At 45.8% G+C, this 19,532-nt stretch overlaps 1 protein-coding gene across 6 annotated transcripts in view; it reads left to right on the top strand.

The window, feature by feature from the left end:
- Positions 1 to 19,532, top strand: part of LOC138527208 (zinc finger protein 718-like) — a 561,133-nt gene that overhangs the window by 243,093 nt on the left and 298,508 nt on the right. For 4 of the 6 annotated variants that reach the window (XM_069638322.1, XM_069638323.1, XM_069638321.1 and 1 more), the window contains one exon: positions 16,853 to 16,966. The exons of 1 other annotated variant lie outside the window; for it this stretch is intronic. In XM_069638322.1, the coding sequence (XP_069494423.1) occupies positions 16,853 to 16,966 (114 nt within the window). Of the gene's footprint in view, positions 1 to 16,852; positions 16,981 to 19,532 lie in introns of those variants that run through there. One more of the 6 variants, XM_069638333.1, reaches the window with a different exon arrangement.

Consider the following 19,532-nt stretch of genomic DNA (forward strand, 5'->3'; position numbering starts at 1 on the left):
CTTCAGGTGCTGCCGCAGCCTCTCCAAAACAGTCATGAGGCCATGTCCCATGGTTCGCCGGTTGGGGGTAGGCTGTCTCAGCATCTAGAAGAATCGCAAGCCATTACTTTGGATGCGTGGGTTCTAGATACTATAGCCCACGGTTACTTCCTTCCCTTCCTGCAGCTGCCTCACAACAATCCACCGGGAAATCTCTCTTTGAAGCTTCCGGATCCGTTCCTTGTGCAGGAAATCTTGTCCCTGCTAGAGAAAGGCACTATAGAACTGGTGCCTGTAGCAGAGAGGAACAAGGGTTGGGATTCCCCATATTTTTGGATTCCGAAGAAAGACAGAGGATTGAGACCCATCCTGGATTTGCATTGGTTGAACAAACTTCTCAGGAAGTACAAGTTCAAGATGGTAACTCTTTCTCAAGTCCTCAAGGCCCTTCAACTTCAAGAATGGTTGGTGTCTCTGGACCTACAGGATACTTTCTTTCATGTGCCGATTCATCCCAAACACAGAAAGTACCTGAGGTTTGCGGCTGGCGACTCGCACTTTCAGTTTCGGGTCCTGCCATTCGGTTTGACCTCCGCCCGAGGCTCTTCACCAAGCTAATGGTGGTGGCAGCGTATCTCAGGCAAGGGGGGATTCACGTCTACCCCTACCTGGACGACTGGCTGATCCGTGCGCATTTTCCCGAGCAAGTTTTGGATCACCTCGGTCTCACCTGCCGCTCCTTCACAAGCTGGGCTTCTCCCTCAATTTCAAGAAGTCGCATTGGACACCTTCCCAGCAGCTCCAGTACATCAGGGCTGTGTTGGACACGTCCTTGGGGAAGTGCTCGCCTCCCAAGGTAAGGGCTCATCACATTGTGCAGATGGTGAACAAGTTTCAGCATGCCCAGAGTCTCCCGGCTTTCTAATTCTTAAGGTCTTATGGCCTCATGGCATCCTGCATTTTTATGGTGCTAGAAGCCAGGGTGAGGATGAGATCCCTGCAATGGGTCCTCAAGATGCAGTGGTCGCAGTTCTCTGCCAAGATGTCGGATCCCATTCAAATTCCACTCTCGGTCTCCCAGGATCTTCTGTGGTGGGCCAATGAGGGGAACCTGATGAAGGGGGAGCCATTTTGGCAGCCATGGCCGGAGGTGACTGTACTAACGGACGCTTCCCTCACAGGATGGGGAGCTCATGCCAAGGACTTGACCACCAGTGGTCGTTGGTCTCCGTCGGAGTCCAAACTCCACATCAACCTGTTAGAGCTGAGGGCCATCAGGCTGGCCCTGAAGGCCTTCTGCCATCTGTGCAGGGCAAGAGCATCCTGATCATGAGGACAACACAGTGGCTATGCATTACCTCAACATAAAAGGGGGGGTCGGGTCACTCCCGTTGTGCAGAAAGGCAATGCAGCTCTGGTTCTGGGCAATACAGCAGGAAATTTCACTTTCAGCAGTTCATCTGGCTGGAGAACACAATGTGGCGGCAGATGCTCTGAGCAGGCAGAGCACGATCTCTCACGAGTGGGAGTTGGCTCAGGAAGTCCTTCTGGAGATCTTCGCCCTTTGGAGAACCCCACAAGTGGATCTCTTCGCCACCAGTGCCAACCGGACGTGGTGTCATGCCCGCGCCGCTGGCGCACGCATTGGCAACCATCATGGACTACTTGGTACTCATTTATCCTCCTAATACTCCTTGAACAACTCCTTTTCACGCCTTGGTCTTTTATTTCCATTTGCTCAACTTTTGTTCTTTATTATTTTATTCAATTAACTACATTTACCATAATGCACCTGGCTGCAGCCCTCAATTCCTGGCTATTCTCATTCATCGTTATTGGGACCACAATCCCCAGAAGCCCTAGCAGCCAGTGCTGCTTCCACCTGCTCAGGACCAGAGAGGGAGGAGGCAGATTGTCTTCAGGTGTGCTGCTACAGGTGCTGTCAATTAGCCTGCCTCAGAACAGGGCAGGGCTGTATATAAGCAGCTGCCTGCAGGAGCACAGTGTCTTGCATCTTGAGTTCTCACTGCTCCTGTTTGCCTTGACCCTTTACTTTGTATGCTGTTCCTGTTGCTGCATTATCCTGTTTTGTTCCAGTGCCCTTTCCGGGCTCCCTGCCTTGCAGCTGATCACGCTCTGCTGCCTTCTACCTACAGCCCTTGTCCTCTGGGCTTCCTGCCTTGCAGCCTATTACAGTCTTCTGCAGCTCTCTACAGTCAGCGGCCCTGCTCCTCTGGGCTCACTCCTTGCTGCCCTGCTCCTCTGGGCTTCTTGCCCTGCAGCCTGCCTCACTCCGGCTGCCTACAGTCCTTGTCCTCTGGGCTCCCTGCCCTGCAGCCTGCCTCACTCCGGCTGCCTACCGTCCTTGTCCTCTGGGCTCCCTGCTCTGCAGCCTGCTTCACTCCGGCTGCCTACAGTCCTAGTCCTCTGCTGCCCGCCTTGCAGCCTGCCTCACTCCGGCTGCACACAATCCTTGTCCTCTGGGCTCCCTGCCCTCCAGCCTGCCTCACTCCGGCTGCCTACCATCCTTGTCCTCTGGGCTCCCTGCCCTGCAGCCTGCCTCACTCCGGCTGCCTACAGCCCTATTCTTTGGGCTCCCTACCGTGCAGCTTGCAACCTTCTGCTGTCTCCAAGCCCTTGTTCCCTGGGCACCTCTTTGCTGCCTACAGCCCTGCTCCTCTGGGCTCCCTAACTAGCGGCCCTATTCTTTTGGGCTCTCTGTCTGTCGCTTACTACTAATCTCTCTCTGTCCTGTTCTTCTGGACTCCCTGCCTTTCAGCCTACTACATTTCTCTGCAGTCCAATACAGTTTGCCTGCACCTAGTGCCACTCTTGACTGCAGACCTGCTTCCTACTTTGCAGCCTTCTGTTTTCCTGACTACTGCTCCTTGTTCTCTTCCTTGGGGCCTCTGTTATAGCAATCTGTGCAGAAGGCTGGAGTTTCCTAAGGTTCGTGGAACACTCTTTCCCATTTCAGCATACACCCCAAGAGGGAATCCAGTTTGTCTGTACCTTTGTATCTTTTGACCCTTTTGGCTCACAGCTACTGTTTCCTACTCTTCTTTCTTGTTGAACTTCCTGCTGTGTGTGCTTATCTGCTACCTTACCTCAGCACAGCCACCCAAAACCCTACTTGGGTACCCTGTGCCACTCTTGACAGAGAGCCTTTCCTGACACGTGGGAGAGATTCTGCTCAAGGGAATTTCCTCAGAGATGCGCCTTAGTAGACGCATTCGTGGTGGATTGGTCATTCCCACTGCTGTACGCATTTCCTCCAGTCACCGTCATTCCTCAAGTGTTGAGGAGGATACGGAGGTTCGGATCCCACATGTTCCTCATTGGGCCAGAAGAGCGTGGTACCCGGACCTTCTAGAAATGTCCATCTGCCCTCCACGCCGTCTTCCCTTCCGAGAGGATCTGCGCGCGCCCGCTCTCTCTCTCGTGAGGTGGGGGTGAGGGGGGTGAGTGTGAGGATGAGGGGGGTGTGAAGGTGAGGGGGAGGCGGAGGGGTAGGGATGGGTGGGTCAGGACCCTCAACCTTCATGCTTGGTATCTGAAAGGTTGGTAACCTTCTTTCGATTGGATGTTCCTCCAACGTATTCCACATCGCCCTCCCAGCCTGCCCCTTAGGAGAATTTCCTTTGCTATTGCAGATTACGTTCCTGCAAGGCTATGTGCAGTGAAGCAGGCATTGGATATGTGCAGGTCACACGTTATGGAGGAAAAAACATAAACGGAGGCTAGGGGCGCTGTGCGTCCTATTTATAACATCTGGTGTTGTCGCCCTTGACGGAGGCCTTCAAGGGACATCGACCCGACGCCATCGACGCATGACACCCTCTGCCGAAAAAGTTTCTGAACTACACAGCTGTGGACATTTCATGTCAAAGATGTGGAATACGTTGGAGGAACATCCAATCAAAAGAATGTTACCGGTTGGTAAGTAACTTGTTCATTTGTGTGTTCTGGGTGAATTTGAAAAGGTTGCAGGCTCCACACTTACAAAAAACATTTACAGGTTCTGTTAACCAGGATCTTTGTTCTCCTAAATATTTTTTCCTATCCCAACCTTGACTTGGTGAGATCATATTTCCAATTGTTTTTGATTTAGTGAATACCTTTAGTGGGGTTTTTTCAAAGAATTTGTGAAGCTCTTTATCCAATAGAGTATTCCAATAATGTTCAAAATTCGAAATGATCAACAATCCAAATGTACATACATGAAACAAAGGCAAAGTATTCATTGAAAGAGTAATACAATCATGAAAGAGACAATAATTTTTATTTGAGTATATGTGTGTGTGTATGTATGATATATATATTGTGTATTTAAGTATATATTCAGTGAAAAAACTTTGTTAAAGGGACGTTATGGTTCCAAGTAAAACCGAAAACCCTCTGAAATTCGCCAGTTATGGTAAGCTAAGCAACCATAACTCGTGCCACCACCGTGCACTGCTAAGACTAACACCCAGGACATCAAAGATGATATCACAAATGTCATTGATGACATCACATGTCTGGCTCCCCCTTATTTCCTTTAATGACATATCTAGGCCATATGGTTTTATTCAGTAACAGTCAGGAACTAAAAATTGAAAAGGTACTATATTCGTAGACCTATCCTTCAAATATGTTCCTACAGTAATTCCCTTAGGGTCCAGTCACATCATATGAAACATATACATAGGGGAAGACACAGGCTTGAAAGACAGCAATCCTTTCTGTGCATGAAGATAATCAGTAGGGTTATCAGCACTTTCTGATAGTTCTGTTTTTTTTAATCACTGCACTTTCCCTGTATATGCTCATATTTGTATACATTGTACTCGCACTATTTTCCTTAGGGCCCAGTCACATCATGTGATACATATACATAGGGTAAATAACAGCTTTGAAACAGAGCCATCATTTCTCTGCATAAAGATAATCAGGTTATGAACACTTTGTGCTACTACTGCTGCTTTTTTTGCTTACTGCACTTTCCCTATATATACTCATATTTGTATGTGTTGTTGTCTATTTGTGTTTTGTCTGTAATAATGCAATTTTGTAGTAAGTGGGTTTTATTAGCTACTTATTACATGTTTCACAGTACACAGCTCTAATAAGAAAGCAGTTATCATTTCACTATTCAACATGGCAAGATTATGAATATTGCACCTCCATGTATGCTGCACACAATGCCTATGTTTCTACATGAGTAGTTTAGGATACTGGATAGAACTTCATAATAGAATGCTATTTATATCAATGCATTGCTTAATGCACTAAGTAGCTCATGATATTTATCCCAATGATCCTTGACACTTTTTTTGTCAACATTATAATAAGAATCCTTTCATGAAAAGTAAATGCACATGTGATGTCATCAGTGATGTCATCAATGACATTTGTGATGTCATCTTTGATGTCCTGGGTGTTAGTCTTAGCAGTGCACAGTGTTATGGTTGCTTAGCTTACAATAACTGGCGAATTTCAGGAGTTTTTCTGTTTTACTTGGAACCACAACGTCCCTTTAACAAAGTTTTTTCACTGAATTTCATAGGTTTTTAGTAGCGCAACTTAACCATAATGTCTACGAACATCTGACTTCATTGCAGACCTTCCGGAGAGTGCCATATGACCATATGCTGGCGCGCGGCATGATGACGTGTCAGAGAACCCGTACGCACTTCATGATAAGATCTGTGCTTCTTAGACAGTTCGGAACTGCATTTTCTACTGATCTTGGAACTTTCAACTTCAAAATTTCCCTTACACAGCTCCACCACCTACTCCTACTCATCATTTAACAATGTAGTACACATTACATACTTTTAGCAAAACTGCTATTTATCTTCAAATAGAATCAGCTAATGCCATCCCTCCTCCCCAAGAGACACCACCACTGCTGTAATCAACGAGCATGAAAAACACTGCCCCCTACCTTTGAAATAGCACACACGCAACATTTTCCTCTGTCCACCTGCCCCTCCATATTAGTGTTTGGTGCCTCTTCACTCATTTCCCTCCCCACCTTTCGTTCTAAGCTCTCCTGCCAAAAAAAATGCATCCAAAAACAAAATAAATGTTCCTTTAGGAACCACCTTTCACAGTTAAAAAATAGAACTAAAAAAAAAACGTATAGACTCCATCTACTTTATATTTCTCAGTAAAGTACATAGACTCAATAAGATTTTCCAACATTTCCATTTGAATTTTGTTTTATGCTAATGGGAATATTGTGGCGTTCATCCTCCGTTCCAGGGACTGGAACGGTGGATACCGGCCCAGCAGCCCAAGTTATCAGCCCAAGCGAAGAGATGGTGGATAACGAGGTCTCTGGACCATTATCCCCCCATTCCAGCCCCTGAAATGGGGGTGAAGGCCATTAGCAGTCTAGGTTCCCAAAGCGGGAACCCGGGGTTCTAAAAAAGAGGATTTTTCTTCCTACACCGGGACGCCTGTGGCGTTCCAGTGTAGGAAGGAAAATCCTTTTCCAAAATGGCCACCATGGAAAGGGAAGGCGAGGGTTCCATACAGGGCCCCTCTTCGCTTTCCATGGCAGCATGCAAAGGGCAAAAAGAGAACCATATGACCATATTACTACAAGCTCATTTTTCTTCCCTTTCAAATCTATTCTAATTTCGAATAACTTTACCACAAAGCCAGTCCCAGGTGGACATGGCCACTCTAATCCTATGTTTTGTCCCTTGTGGTCATGGCCAGTAGCCAGATTTTCCGGATCATGACCTTATTCCATGACACAGACAATCTGGCCACTGCCCATGGCCACAGGCTACCCCATTATGACACTAGTCAAAAAATAAAACACTGGCAAATTTCCAAAACCACGCTTTTAGGTCCTTGTCAATGCTCCTTACGCAAGTTTGCTGGAAATCCACCCATGTTTTATTTTTTCAAAAGTGTCAAATGTATGCACATACAATCGTCATATAACCTAGCCCCCACTTGACAAAATCCATTCAGACTTTACGAAAACATATCTAGATCTGTAATCATTTTGCAAACCTTTGTGTAGATTTGTCAAAGGGCACCACATTTATAAGCCTTTACATTATTTTGGCACCCCCCCTCTAATTTTGCCCCCTCGTGACAAAATCCCACCAAACTTCGCAAAAACATTTATATCTAGATCTATTATCAGTTTGCCAAATGAAGTGTAGATTCGTCAGATGGCACCTCATTCATAAGCCATTGCATTATTTTGGGACCCCCCTCTAATTTTGCCCCCCTCATGACAGAATCCCACCAAACTTTGTAAACTCACTCGGAATCAGGTCAGAAATATCCCATCCCATCCTCATCACACTCACCTCCCCAGAGATTATTTGATAGGTTTGACAAGTGCAATGCTCAGAAAATATTATTGTCCCGAGCGTTCGGGCATGTATTTTTAAACATATGTTGATCGATCGCACAAACATTTCCAATGCACCTTACCTTCGTTTTCCTCTTTTGTACACATGCGAAATCTGGCAGCAGGACGTGGCCATCTTATGCTAATGTTATCTGTTGCTGCATCGGCCTAAGGTGAACTGTCCTGACGGCACTAAATCATATGCCCCGCCCCTGAGCCTCACATCACCAAACCTAGTGATATTCTCCGCCTTTTCCGGTGACATTCCTGGGCAGTGTATCCAAACGCGCCCAGTCATCACCTACGTGACGAGACGCTGAACCCGAAAATCAACACACATCGTCTCACAACATAGCACATCACAATTCGGAATATTAAACTGTACGTTAAAAGGAAACAACAAGACTGTACAATCTGTAAAGTACTTTTATTTCACAATAAACGCTCCGAGAACATCCGACTATTGCCATATTCAATCAAATTGGAAATTTGTTTCTTCGCTCGTGATCCGAAAATGTTTATCGTGAGTCACGCGTTGTTCTTTTTGCGTACACAAGGTGTTCGTTTTGGGTAAAAGAAGCGCTTGGGTCGCACAGTGAATTCCAGGGCTTGTGCATCAGCTTGGGGCTAGACCACTGTAAAGGATGTTATGTTGCTCTTACTCGCTAGTACAGCGTAAGGGCATATGGGCCCTTGGCGATCGTCCCAAAAAAGAGTCAAATATATCCAGTTGTTCACAAGTATCTGCAGCTGCCGGTTGAAGAACCCATCAGTTGGCATCTGGAATCTATGACAATCGCAGAATGGCAGGATGTACCTGTTTCGAAAACATAATAGAAATGTGTCTCACTAGCCGATCTTTATTACAATTTATCTATTGACTTATTAATTCGGCATAGAGTTTAAACTAACGATTAGCACAGACATGAAACAATGTCAACAGAGAGTAAACCACGTGGAAAGTAGTACACAATTTGCTTCCGAGGACATTGCTATGTAGTATGATCAACTCTAAATGGGATACGGAAGCTGACACTACAATTTGAGGTGCTCATAGATGGCATTTTAATGAAATATTAGCGTTGAACCTGGGAGAACCGAGTAGTGGTCTGCATGCATCTCAATGCTGGCCTGCCCATGTGGGCAGTAGAAAGAACATTACACACAAAGGTTGTACTTGCGTTTCATTACAATATGCCACACAGAACAAACTAGTAGAATGTAACCCAGAAATAATGGTCAGATAATGATAAGTTGATGCTTGTTTGGGTATAAAATCGTTGAAAATCAAACTTACATTATATTCACCATTTCCATTCTCTTGGCGTAACTCTGACCGTAACGCAGACTCTGTTCGCACCAACAATTTTTCAAAAACTGAATTTACATGTTCCTTAGTCCAGTTTTGGAATGCATAACCTTATCATATCTTACTTTATTACACCCCTCCTTTCATTCGATTCCTTTCGGAATGGTCCCTTTCTCTAAAGGTCAAAAAACAATTGAACCTTATACTGTGTGTCCGATGCGTGGGCTTCCTTAGCTCACAAGCAAAAATTCAAAGCTGGTGACCTTCACTCAAAATCAACATACATTCTTAGTTGGCAGCAACTTGCCTCACTGCATCCATGAGAACTGTAATTGTGATGCACGTGCACAGTAAGAAAAATGTGGGGGGTGCCCTTGCTCGATGATCGTGGTGCTGCTAAGGGGTAGGGAAACTTTGCAATTTCAGAATGCTCTCTACTCCAACATTGAAGTAGAGGGTACACAAAAAAGAGTCAAAGTGTTTGTAGCAATAGCCCCATCTATGCTTAGGTCACAGACTCCTTCACTTATGTAGCCTGGGTCTCATCCCTTTTGTGAGATTGTAAGGCAATTGTAAAAACTGGAATAGTTGAAAAAATAATTAACAAAGAGGACACATTTTAACAAAAATTTGGATGCTTTATTTGGACACTTTTTAAAAACATTGTTGATCAAAATGGTAATCATTTGTACCTGGATTTGAACTGTTCCACAAGCTCTGTTTTAGGTGGACAGGGCACGCTGGCAATGTTTTCTGACAATGTATGTGTACTCGGAACAAAATCGCACGCAATTCCATGATTATACATCTCCATCCCTTGAATGCTGAAATGCAATCTCTTTGGCCTGTACTTTATGCAAATATTGTGAAACACCTCCAAATCTACTGTGTAACAAAATGCTGTGAGTCCCGTCAGATCTCTTGAGAGTTTTATCAAACACAATCTTCTCAAGTGCTTTGTCTGGAGGCAAAGATGTAATCAACGACTTCTTCGTCCGTTCCTGCACAGGACTGTTCACGAACATCCTAACTGTTCGGACTTTCGCGACAAAAAAACACCTGTTTTTTTTTCTTCTTGCAGCCATATCCCATCCCATCCTCATCACCGCTCACCTCCCAGAGATTATTTGATAAGTTTGACAAGTGCAATGTTGTGTTTTTTAATGTTTTTACCGCGATGTCCGCGGACACCGAACACGGATCCAAGATGGCGGGCGCATCGAATCAATCCGATGCACTTCATGCTTCATTCCAGCCAATCAGCGGACACATCGCATGTCCGCGGACATGACGTAAGCCGATTAGCCAATCGTTTAGCAACTTAACCATAACTACACGGCCAATATATATATATATATATATATATATATATATATATATATATATATATATATATATATATATTAATTTTATAATGGCATCAGTTAATGAATATGATGTATTTCTTTTTGCTTCTCTTTTTTTTAAATGTGTGTATATATATATATATATATATTTTTTTTTAAACTGTTCATTATATTTTAAAGCAACAACAATAACAAATATACAAACAAAACATAAACATCACTCTGGCACTTTCAGCGAGAGTCCGCTTCTTCATTGTCCTTGGGAGCGATTTGCGCTTATTTTGTCCTGGTCTGCCGCTATCCTTTGGTCGGCTCTCAAATCAGTTTCCGTTGCACATATCTTCGACTCTGTGGGTCTCCGGCCAGGGTTATTTCTCTGAGCCTCGGCCCCTTGCTTTTGCTTCACTCTCATTGTTCCTGTATATGCTGCTTCCTCCACTGTTAGTGCCATCTACCAACCAACCAACCACCAACCTGGCCAGCAGAAGTGTGATGCCTCAAAACTGACATCTGAAACTCATAAAAACACTCGGGGGTTGCGTGTCCTGTCGACCTCTGCGACAGGAGGCTCTGTTGCTCCTCTTTAAATTCCTTCTGGCTTGCTTAATTCCATTGTCTTAAGTGTCTGTGCTAAAGTTTGGGTCCCATTCCTCATCGCCGGGGAAGATTGCCATTGTCGTTAGCATTCCTGGGCCTCTGCTGGGGGATGCCTTCCTGGTCCATCCATGTGTGTCCCTCCTCTGTTATCTCGAAGAAGCACGTCCTTTCCTGGTCTATCACCTTGAGTTTAGCAGGATACAGCAGCACATAGAGCACGCCTGCTGCCCGAAGGCGTTCTTTTGTAGGGCCAAACCGCGCTCTCTGCTGCTGGACCATGACAGTGTAGTTTGGGTATATATGATCCTGGAAGAGTTCCTGGTGATCACTCCCTCATCTCTTGAAAATGTCAATATGTTTTCCCTATCTTTGAAATTCATGATCTTGGTGATCATTGATCTCAGGGGGGTGGCGGGGTCCGGGTGCAGGCTTCCTGGTCTGGGCTCTGTGTGCTCTCTCTACCACAAAACCCTGGGACAACACCCCCACTCCGATCTCCTGGAGCAACAGATTTTCCACATACTCCATGGGGTCCCTGCCTTCTTCACCTTCCGGCAGTCCCACTATACGGATGTTATTCCTTCATGCCCTCCCTTATGCATCCTCCGCTTTGAGTTGCAGGATCTTGACGCTCTGCATCACATCTGACATTTGCAGCTGTGTGACTGCGACATCGGTGGTGTTTTGCTGCTGTATGGGAATGAGGGGGCCCCAGTCCCCCTCGCGCCGTACACTCCTCAGTACAAGGCTTGGACCACGTGCCTCCGGTAGTGGGGTTGCCCCTTGCCCCTATGTAAAGTTAACCACGGTTGACCACTACATAGATGGGACTACTGAGTAGGACACAGGGCATCCATCTTTGTGCCCCCTTTCGACTCCATCTTGGATAAACAGGCCTCACTGCGATAGTACAGCAATGCTCAGCTCCCCTTCCACCGCAGCAGCCAAGGACAGACACACACACAAGGCGCGCAGGCAGCTGGCTGGCCCCCACCCTTGCACTCCTCCTGCGAAGGAAAGCTCTGCGCTCCCATCCTCACGCTGAAGCCGGAGAAAGTTGCAACAACCAATATGATACAGTTTTCTTCCTCTGAGATCACTGCTAGCATGAGAACTAGCATGTGAACCAGGATGAGCTGAGCGCTTTCTGCTTGTTCGTCCCCATAAAAGTGCAAGCCACCCACCCCGATTTAGAGCAATTTATTGCCATCCTGACCCTGCGCTCCCTGTAAGGTATTTCTTTCAAGTGCCAGACCCTTGCCTGTGCTGCAAAACCCACCCAACACACCCACTACTAACCTTAAGCATTTTACCACAATATATGTTTTTACTTATACTAATAGGTCTAAAGTTTAGGAAATATGTGAAACACAGCTTGATTCTTTTTACATGCACAATAAAGGTCAAGGCCTCCAATTAAAACCACGAATGACCCAATTGTACTGACAATAATTACTATGTGTGACTTGTGTAGAAATATGAAAAGTAGCATAAAATGTTTAGATAATTTGTTATTTAGTGTTTTACGAATGCAACATATTAGCTTAGGTAGTAACCACAGTGACCGGACCATGACCTGCGTGGAGCACAAGATATTTGATGTCCGTCATCTTGTCAGCCACTCAGCCAACCAGAATTAAGAGATGCCACCCACACCTACAGCACCACACCGCCTGGCCAATCGGGTCCATTTAGTCTTTTTTGTTAGAGTTACTTTAATTGATATATATACGAGTAATGATGTAAATGTTTTTAGAGGGTTTTTTGGGTTATTTCCTAGCTGGAGAAATAAACCATCCTTTGAACTCTTGCAGCCGGGTCTCAGTGCCTCCTTCCCCGACAGGGGTTGTGTTGGTTATTTTTATTTTCTCTCACACGTAGTAAGCTGGGGAAAGGCACCTACACTGCACCTCCTGCACCTGCTGTCGTCATCGATCCGTCAGGTTTCGTGCGTCCTGTTGGAGGAGGCCCACATCCACGATGACTGTGTCTAATTTATTTTCTACGCAAGCTTTCAGGGCACCTATCGCTGTGTGAATTTTATTTTTCAGGGACGCCTTCAGGGCGGCGATTGCTTCCAGTATAGGACCCTCACTTGCACTACCCACTTGTGCGGCGCTTGTTGTAGCCATCGCTGGATTTGGCTGGGGCAGTTGCTTGTTTTCTGATTTCTTGGTTAAAGAGTCTATCCTGGTCTGTTTACCCGTTGTTCCTTTGATCTTATTTGGCATGATCCCCTGCAGCGGGCCCTCCGCTCACCTCCAATTTGTTATGCCTTTTCGCAATCTTCCCCACACTTGTGGAAGGTGTCTTGGTACCCTGGTGCTGCAGTACTGACCATCTGCTATATAGTCTTTATTCAGGATGTGTATGCTCCCACCTCCGTATCTGGGTTGCTCCTGATCCGACTTCTTGCGGCCCTCAGATAGGCATTTATGAGCCAGTGTGCTGTGGTCTCCCGCGTGGTACAACCTGTCTTGCTGTTGATAGCCAATGTCCCCTACTGGTCCAAATGCTGGTGGTAGTTCTGCAAGCCCTCTGACTATGTCCCTCACTAATTGTTGTATTCCGTGCTCATCCTAGCCATCATGCAGTGTGTGGACCTCCCTGAGGAGGGGTGTGGCTGCAGTTTGTTATATACTATAATCCTTTGGGTTAGGCAATGCGTCCCACCTCAACAGTAGTTCTGGTGGTCTGTCGTATGTCCCATCTGTTTGGGGTCCCCCCGCCGACTAGTCTCTGTGAAGCGCCTTGCTGATGTCACTCCCTTACTGGGATGTCACTGTGGTGCTCCTCGAGTAGGTTGTGCTCTCCCACGTCCACCAGTCATTGCGGCACTTTTCACTTCAAAAAAGTTATTGCCACGGTGCATGGGTTTTCGTAGCATTGTATCTGTTGTTCCTATGTTCGCTCCTTTGTCGGCAGACAGCACTCTAGGGGCGTGACGCAGCTCTAGTTATTGTTCATCAGTGATTGTACACTTTTATTTGTAAGCCGTTCACTCTGGTGCTAGGGCTATTGTAATCACCTCTCCCATAGTGACGGTGCAATGGTGTGTCTCCCCCCTCCTGGTGCCGTTGGCACAAACCCAGCACGCAGTAATAGTGTTCCCTCTTCGCTCAGGTCAGGCTTGGATGTGGCACTGTCCTGTTCCACGCTTCAGGGTCTCGCCCTTTTGCTGTGTGTTTACCTGCATCCGTTTGAGGTTTGTTGTCGGACTCCGTCCCACTTCCTTCACCCCCGGCTTTGTCAGCGCAGCTTCTGTGGGAGGTGGAGAATGACCAGGCAAGGAATAGAATCTTCCTTCAAACCTGGGCGGACCGCTGGCCCTTTGCCTTGGGTTTCCCTTCTGAAGCCTTACAAGTGAGTATGTAAGTCTGCACCTTTGCTATCTCGGCACCTGGATTCCATTGAGACTGCAAGTCTCTCTTGTGCTGGAGGCACGGTCCTCCCCCCAAGTGGCCTTCGCGCCCCAGGTCCGAGTGGATTCCGTCTGTCTTGTCTGACTTTGCCCCTTCCTCCAGGGGATACCCTTTCATTGTCCGGGCCCCCAGCCGTGTTAGCCAGTGAGTGGGGTGTACTCTTTCACGCCCACCAGCCGCCTCTTGCTACTGCCTCTTATGAGGTCCCTCCAGTGGTTGTGAACTGCGTGGTAGCTCCTCACCAGCAGCAGGGGCACTCTGCTGCCCTTACGCCTGCTCCGTTGGGGTGTTGTGAACCGCCTGTGTACAACAGCGTTACTGTGCCCCTCTCGGTTATTGGGACCTAGCACGTCACTGGGACACCGTGGGCCATGTCCTCACTGACAGTTCACACTCCCATGGTACACCTCCCGTCCTCCCAGCGCTGCGAATCTCGTGTCCTTTGTTTGCCGTGTACGGTACCTGCAGGCCTGTTGTGCCCCTTTAATGGTGCGGGCCGGGTGAAGGGGGGGGTGGGATGTTCTGCAATTCTCAGACCTCCTGCAGGGTCATTCACGCTGTGGAGTCACCGCACCCGGTTCTCAAGAGGCCTCAGCAGTGCAACTCCTTAGTCTTCAGCTCCTGCTGGGCCGCCCCAGTCAGGATCTGCATCCCGGAGGGAGAGGGAGGAGGGTGGGCACGGGTCTTCCCACTCTCTGCCGCATGCCCCCCGCCGGGGGCCCTCCAGGTAGGGTCACCACCGGAGCGTGGTGTACTCCGGTCCGGTGTCTGGCGCCTCTTCTGGGATACATCCTCACTCTGTCCTGCGTTTCTTCGGCGACGCTTCATGGCACTCTCTCTCCGGTGCGAGGCTACTGCCGATGGCGGGGTCGCGCCCTCTGCACCCGACCCCAGGGGGGGCGCATCGGTCAGTCTCTCTGGTGCGAACCTGTCTTGCCCCTGCCACCCGGCTCTCGCTGGCAGGATGCACCTTCAGATTCCACCTCACAGTGCGGCTTTCCTCTGCGGGCTTCTCCACTCGCGCCCGCCATCTTGGATTCAGCGGCAGAGTCTCCGACTTCGCTTCCCTTGCAGTCCCTTCTCCGGTTTACCTCGGAAGTCACCCTAGTTGTTCTCAGGGTGTTCTGATGCCTATATCTGCATTTTGGCCGAGTTTTATGGTAAAGTAAGCCAGCTTGCAAGGATCTTCTCTCGGATGTTGCAGGAGCTCCTGAGTTTCACCTCCTACAGCATGGCCGCCCAAGCCACGCCCCCCTATATATATTATTTGAATTGGACTATGGTTAAAAAATAGCAAATATAAGAAAGACAGGTAAACTATCCCCGAGGAAGCTCACCATTAGGCACATGATGATTTATATGGACCTATGGGGAGCATAATTATATTAAATATATACTTCAATAAAGTGTAGGCTGTTCGAGCATTATAGGCTGTTCTAGGAGAACAAATGCAAAACATGAATTGCAATGATGAGGTTGTTCTAGCAGTATAAATATAAAACCATTATTGCAGGGTGTATGGTATTTAGTCAAGGGGTACTGTAATTATGACATGATTTAAAAGTAAAGTCAATGTTATGCCTTCTGTAAAAGGTAATAGATAACAAAATTAAGTTGGTGCTTTGGGACATACATTTGGGGAAACTGAAGGTTATCTGAATCAAGTTGATGATGTGAGAAATTGGTTATTGATTGAAAAAGGTAAGTTGATGTAATGGTTTTAGTAAACATGAACAGAATTAAGTTGATATAGTTTCTGCAAAAGTGAAGAAATGAAAAACTTAATAAAACTGTGCACACATGGCCATTTGTTGAAATGGTGACATTTTTATTTAGAGAACACGTACAGGTATAGTGTTCTTCATCTTTGCCAAATGCATCAGTTGGTGTCTTATTTAAATTATTGGCACAACCAGGGTCAGAATAGGCAACCTGTGCTACTTAAAAGAAAAATAACTACTTGAATAAATTGACTCAGAGTTAACAGACTTTTACCGATCTGTTTTCTTCTCAAATTTCTAAAATATACTTTGGTATTATTTCCTTCAAAGTCTGAACGTTTATGATTTGGCTTAAGGCACAAAAGACTATGCTATATATTATAAATAGTTACTAAAAAATGGAGGTCTATGGTTGGGCTATCTTTACAGTAGTTTACAGATGTGATGTGCATATAATAAGCGCAAGATCCATGAAAATAGCTCCCTGCACGCGTTCTGTTTAGCCAGGCCAAGCATACTATACTGTAGTTATCCAGATATCAAGATGCTGCTGAGAGAATCAACAAGAATAAATGCATCGATTGAAGGCTAGAAGAGGTGGCTGAAAGAAGATTATGTAAAGAGATTCTCTGTTTCAAAATGGCAATGACAATGACTGTAGTAACAGTGTTATAAGGTACTTCATAAGTACAATACAAAATATAAGTGGCATAGTTACTTTGGTTATATGTTAACGCAGCACTGGTGAGAGATTCAGTGGTGCTGGTTTAGAGAACATTTTACTTGAGATCACCAAGTCAGATCCCAGCATGTGATCGCAAAATAGTGCACTGGAATGATGTGATGGATACAGTCCATCTTCTAGTGGTCAGGTGAATAGCTACAAAAAACAATAACAGCATTGGGACCATTCTTTGAAATGTATGTCATGGCCCTGAGAGTGTAGCAAGAGCGAATTTTAAGTAAGCATTCAAAATGCACAGAGGTGTATGTCCTGCAATAGAAGCCATTCATCAGGTCAGGCAAATATGTATTCCTTACACAAAGAATCTATATTTGTTCATATTTACTTGCCCTTTTCAAGTCAACTCAAGCCCTGAATCTCTTTCTCACAGGCTATGCAATTGTTAATCCTGAGATTGTATTTAGAATAAAAAAGGCTCATGAGACTTGCGCCCAGGAACTGCAGCCACTCAAGCAAAGGAAACGTTCTATGAAAACCCACTCAGGTACTTGTGAACATGTAAGTGTGTTGGGAAATGTTAAATGGTTTATGTGTGAGACAACGATTACTTTTAGTTTACAGTTTAAAAAAAAAACTCCTTATTTCGTCCTTTCAGATGTTGCTCTTGCTGTCAAACGGTGGTTGTTTTGCAACTTGGCAACATGTGACCTTTTTTGTGCTTTCTTTCTTTTATCAATATTTCTGTTGGTAATTCTGTGCCAGTTTAACATGGTGCATACTTCCTTTTAAATACACCCAGTACAAGGGAGCCTTGGAGGATATTATGGCCTCCACCTAACTCCGCAGGTGGCACGCATCTAGGCTCTGTATAACGTACCATGGTGCAGGAGCTCGCCGATTAGGCATTTATCTTGACCCGGACTTGAGACTAGGAGCTGGCGAGCCCCACCAAGACTGTTGGGGAGTGTGTTGTGCCAGCTGTTTGCTTTCTCCAGCTCTTTGGCTCCAGGTTTGCAGTTGTATGATAGACGCCTAAGTGATGGTGTCTCTGGCCTTTCATCAACATGTTGGTGTGAATGTGGTGACGTTCTGCACTCTCCTCTGGGCTCAGTCATCGATTGGCTAGAGCTACTGGAGGGACTCTGGACATGCTCTGAGGCCTCAGAGGGTTCCTCCTGCTTTTGCCACTGATGGCTTTGTGGTGTTACCCCATGCCTCCTGAACTGCTCCAACCTGGTGGATAGATTCAGCCCTGTGCTACACTACTCTAAAGCTGTGGCCAATTTTGCCTGATTGTACTATCTCTGTGACGTAGAAGAACAAAAAGTATGCCATGCTTTAGTCAAAAATGTATTAACATGAAAATCTGAAACCTCCTTCTCTCTGTAGAAGGCGGAGCTGGTCCCCGTGACATTCCTGGAAGCAGAACAGCGGGGTCCACCTACCACTCAATTTTTAATCACTTTTATGGGACTAATGCACTTTGAAAGTATGTCTGTTTTGATTTCAGCGTATGTTGACTGGTTTAACATCTGGTGCTTGGACAGGATATCTGACATTGCATTTTTTTCTGTGCTTACATACAATACTTGAAACCACGTCATCCCCATTATGATGCCAGGTATCGGTCTGCGGGAAGCCACATCCTTTGTACTTGTTCATTATGCATCTCTATCGCAGACTGCTGCCAACTGCACAATTTGCCATTTCAACATGCCTGTATGGGTGTGATACAGGGCGGCTCGGCTGTGCTTAATGTTGCAGTCTGAGCAAACTCACAGTAAGGTCCTGACCCGCCTGATTGGCGGGAGCTGCTGAACCCCACAGACCCACGAGGGCACCTCATCTACAGCTATTAGAACAGCTGGACCCAACACACCCCAAGGGGAAATGGATCAAAAACAAACAGATTTCCTGGCTTCAGAGATGTGGCGAGAAGAAAGAACATTGCAAGACAAAGCACAACTCCGAATTTCAACCCTACCTCCACCCCCTTGAACATCCTTCAGTTACGCGTGCCCCTCTGCTTGTATTCATATGCTTTGGTGTAAGATTATTTCCGATCTCGTATCTAATGGATCACAGAGTTCATTCATGTCTCTCTTAAAGTCACTTAAACCTCAGCTTCAATTACTTCAGCAATTTGATTAGTAAAGCTGGTAAATCGTATAGATTAAGATTTTGTACTCTCACTAGCTAAGCCTTAAACTCTAATATTTTTACAAGTTTACTTTAATTATATACACTAGCTTAAATGGATAGCTGATTTTAGTTTTGGTCATTAGTAGGCATTTTCCTATGCTCTTGCTGCTTGCAGTCCTGCCTTGATTTCTAATTGACAAGCTCCCTTTAAGAGTATAATCAGATGTGATTGCAACTAAGGTCCTTGCTCCCTGAAATAACGTAATACAAAGATACTACCCTTTGTGTACAGAGATGTCTCCATAAGAAGCAAACCACTGTGTAATCCGGTGACTCTATTCTCAAAATCAGGATGGTATAGTTGTTGCCGGTGCTGTGCCGGGACGCTGCTCTCATTGCTCTGAAATCACTACGCGCTATGCATGCAACACTCTCCGTTTCTGCAGTCTCTAGTTCAGACTTTTGATAGAAACTACTGTGATGCGAGACAACACTACTCAGGCCTTCAGATAAGGTGGATACCAGGCCTTTTTACGCCTGAAAATCTTGCAAATACGACAGCTTTATTATTTTCCTGGGTACATTTACACACAGGTTTAGAGCAAAGGGCAGTGCAAAGGTCAGGTTACTTGATAAAAATAAAAAGAAGCCTCCCAGTTTCTATCTACATCGATGTAATTGCAAGCCACCTCTGAAACAGAATGCATTTCTCTGAAGCCTTTCAAAAAAAGAAACGGCACACTGTGATAAAAGGAATGGTTTCTTTCCATTCAGCTTTAGAAGCACTGTGCATAATTTCATAGAATGTTAGGATTGTATAATTAATAGGATGGAAAACTAAGTTGCAATTGAGAATTAATATTTTGTAACAAATTATGCTTTTTTTCCAGTGAAAGCAAACCAGTATTGCACAATTGTATTTTTCAGAGTTCTGGTGCTGTGTGCATAATCATGCGGAGGCAGATCAA

Source organism: Ambystoma mexicanum, chromosome 1q (genome assembly GCF_040938575.1).
Source record: "Ambystoma mexicanum isolate Mex_15411 chromosome 1q, UKY_AmexF1_1, whole genome shotgun sequence".
Taxonomy (NCBI): domain Eukaryota; kingdom Metazoa; phylum Chordata; class Amphibia; order Caudata; family Ambystomatidae; genus Ambystoma; species Ambystoma mexicanum.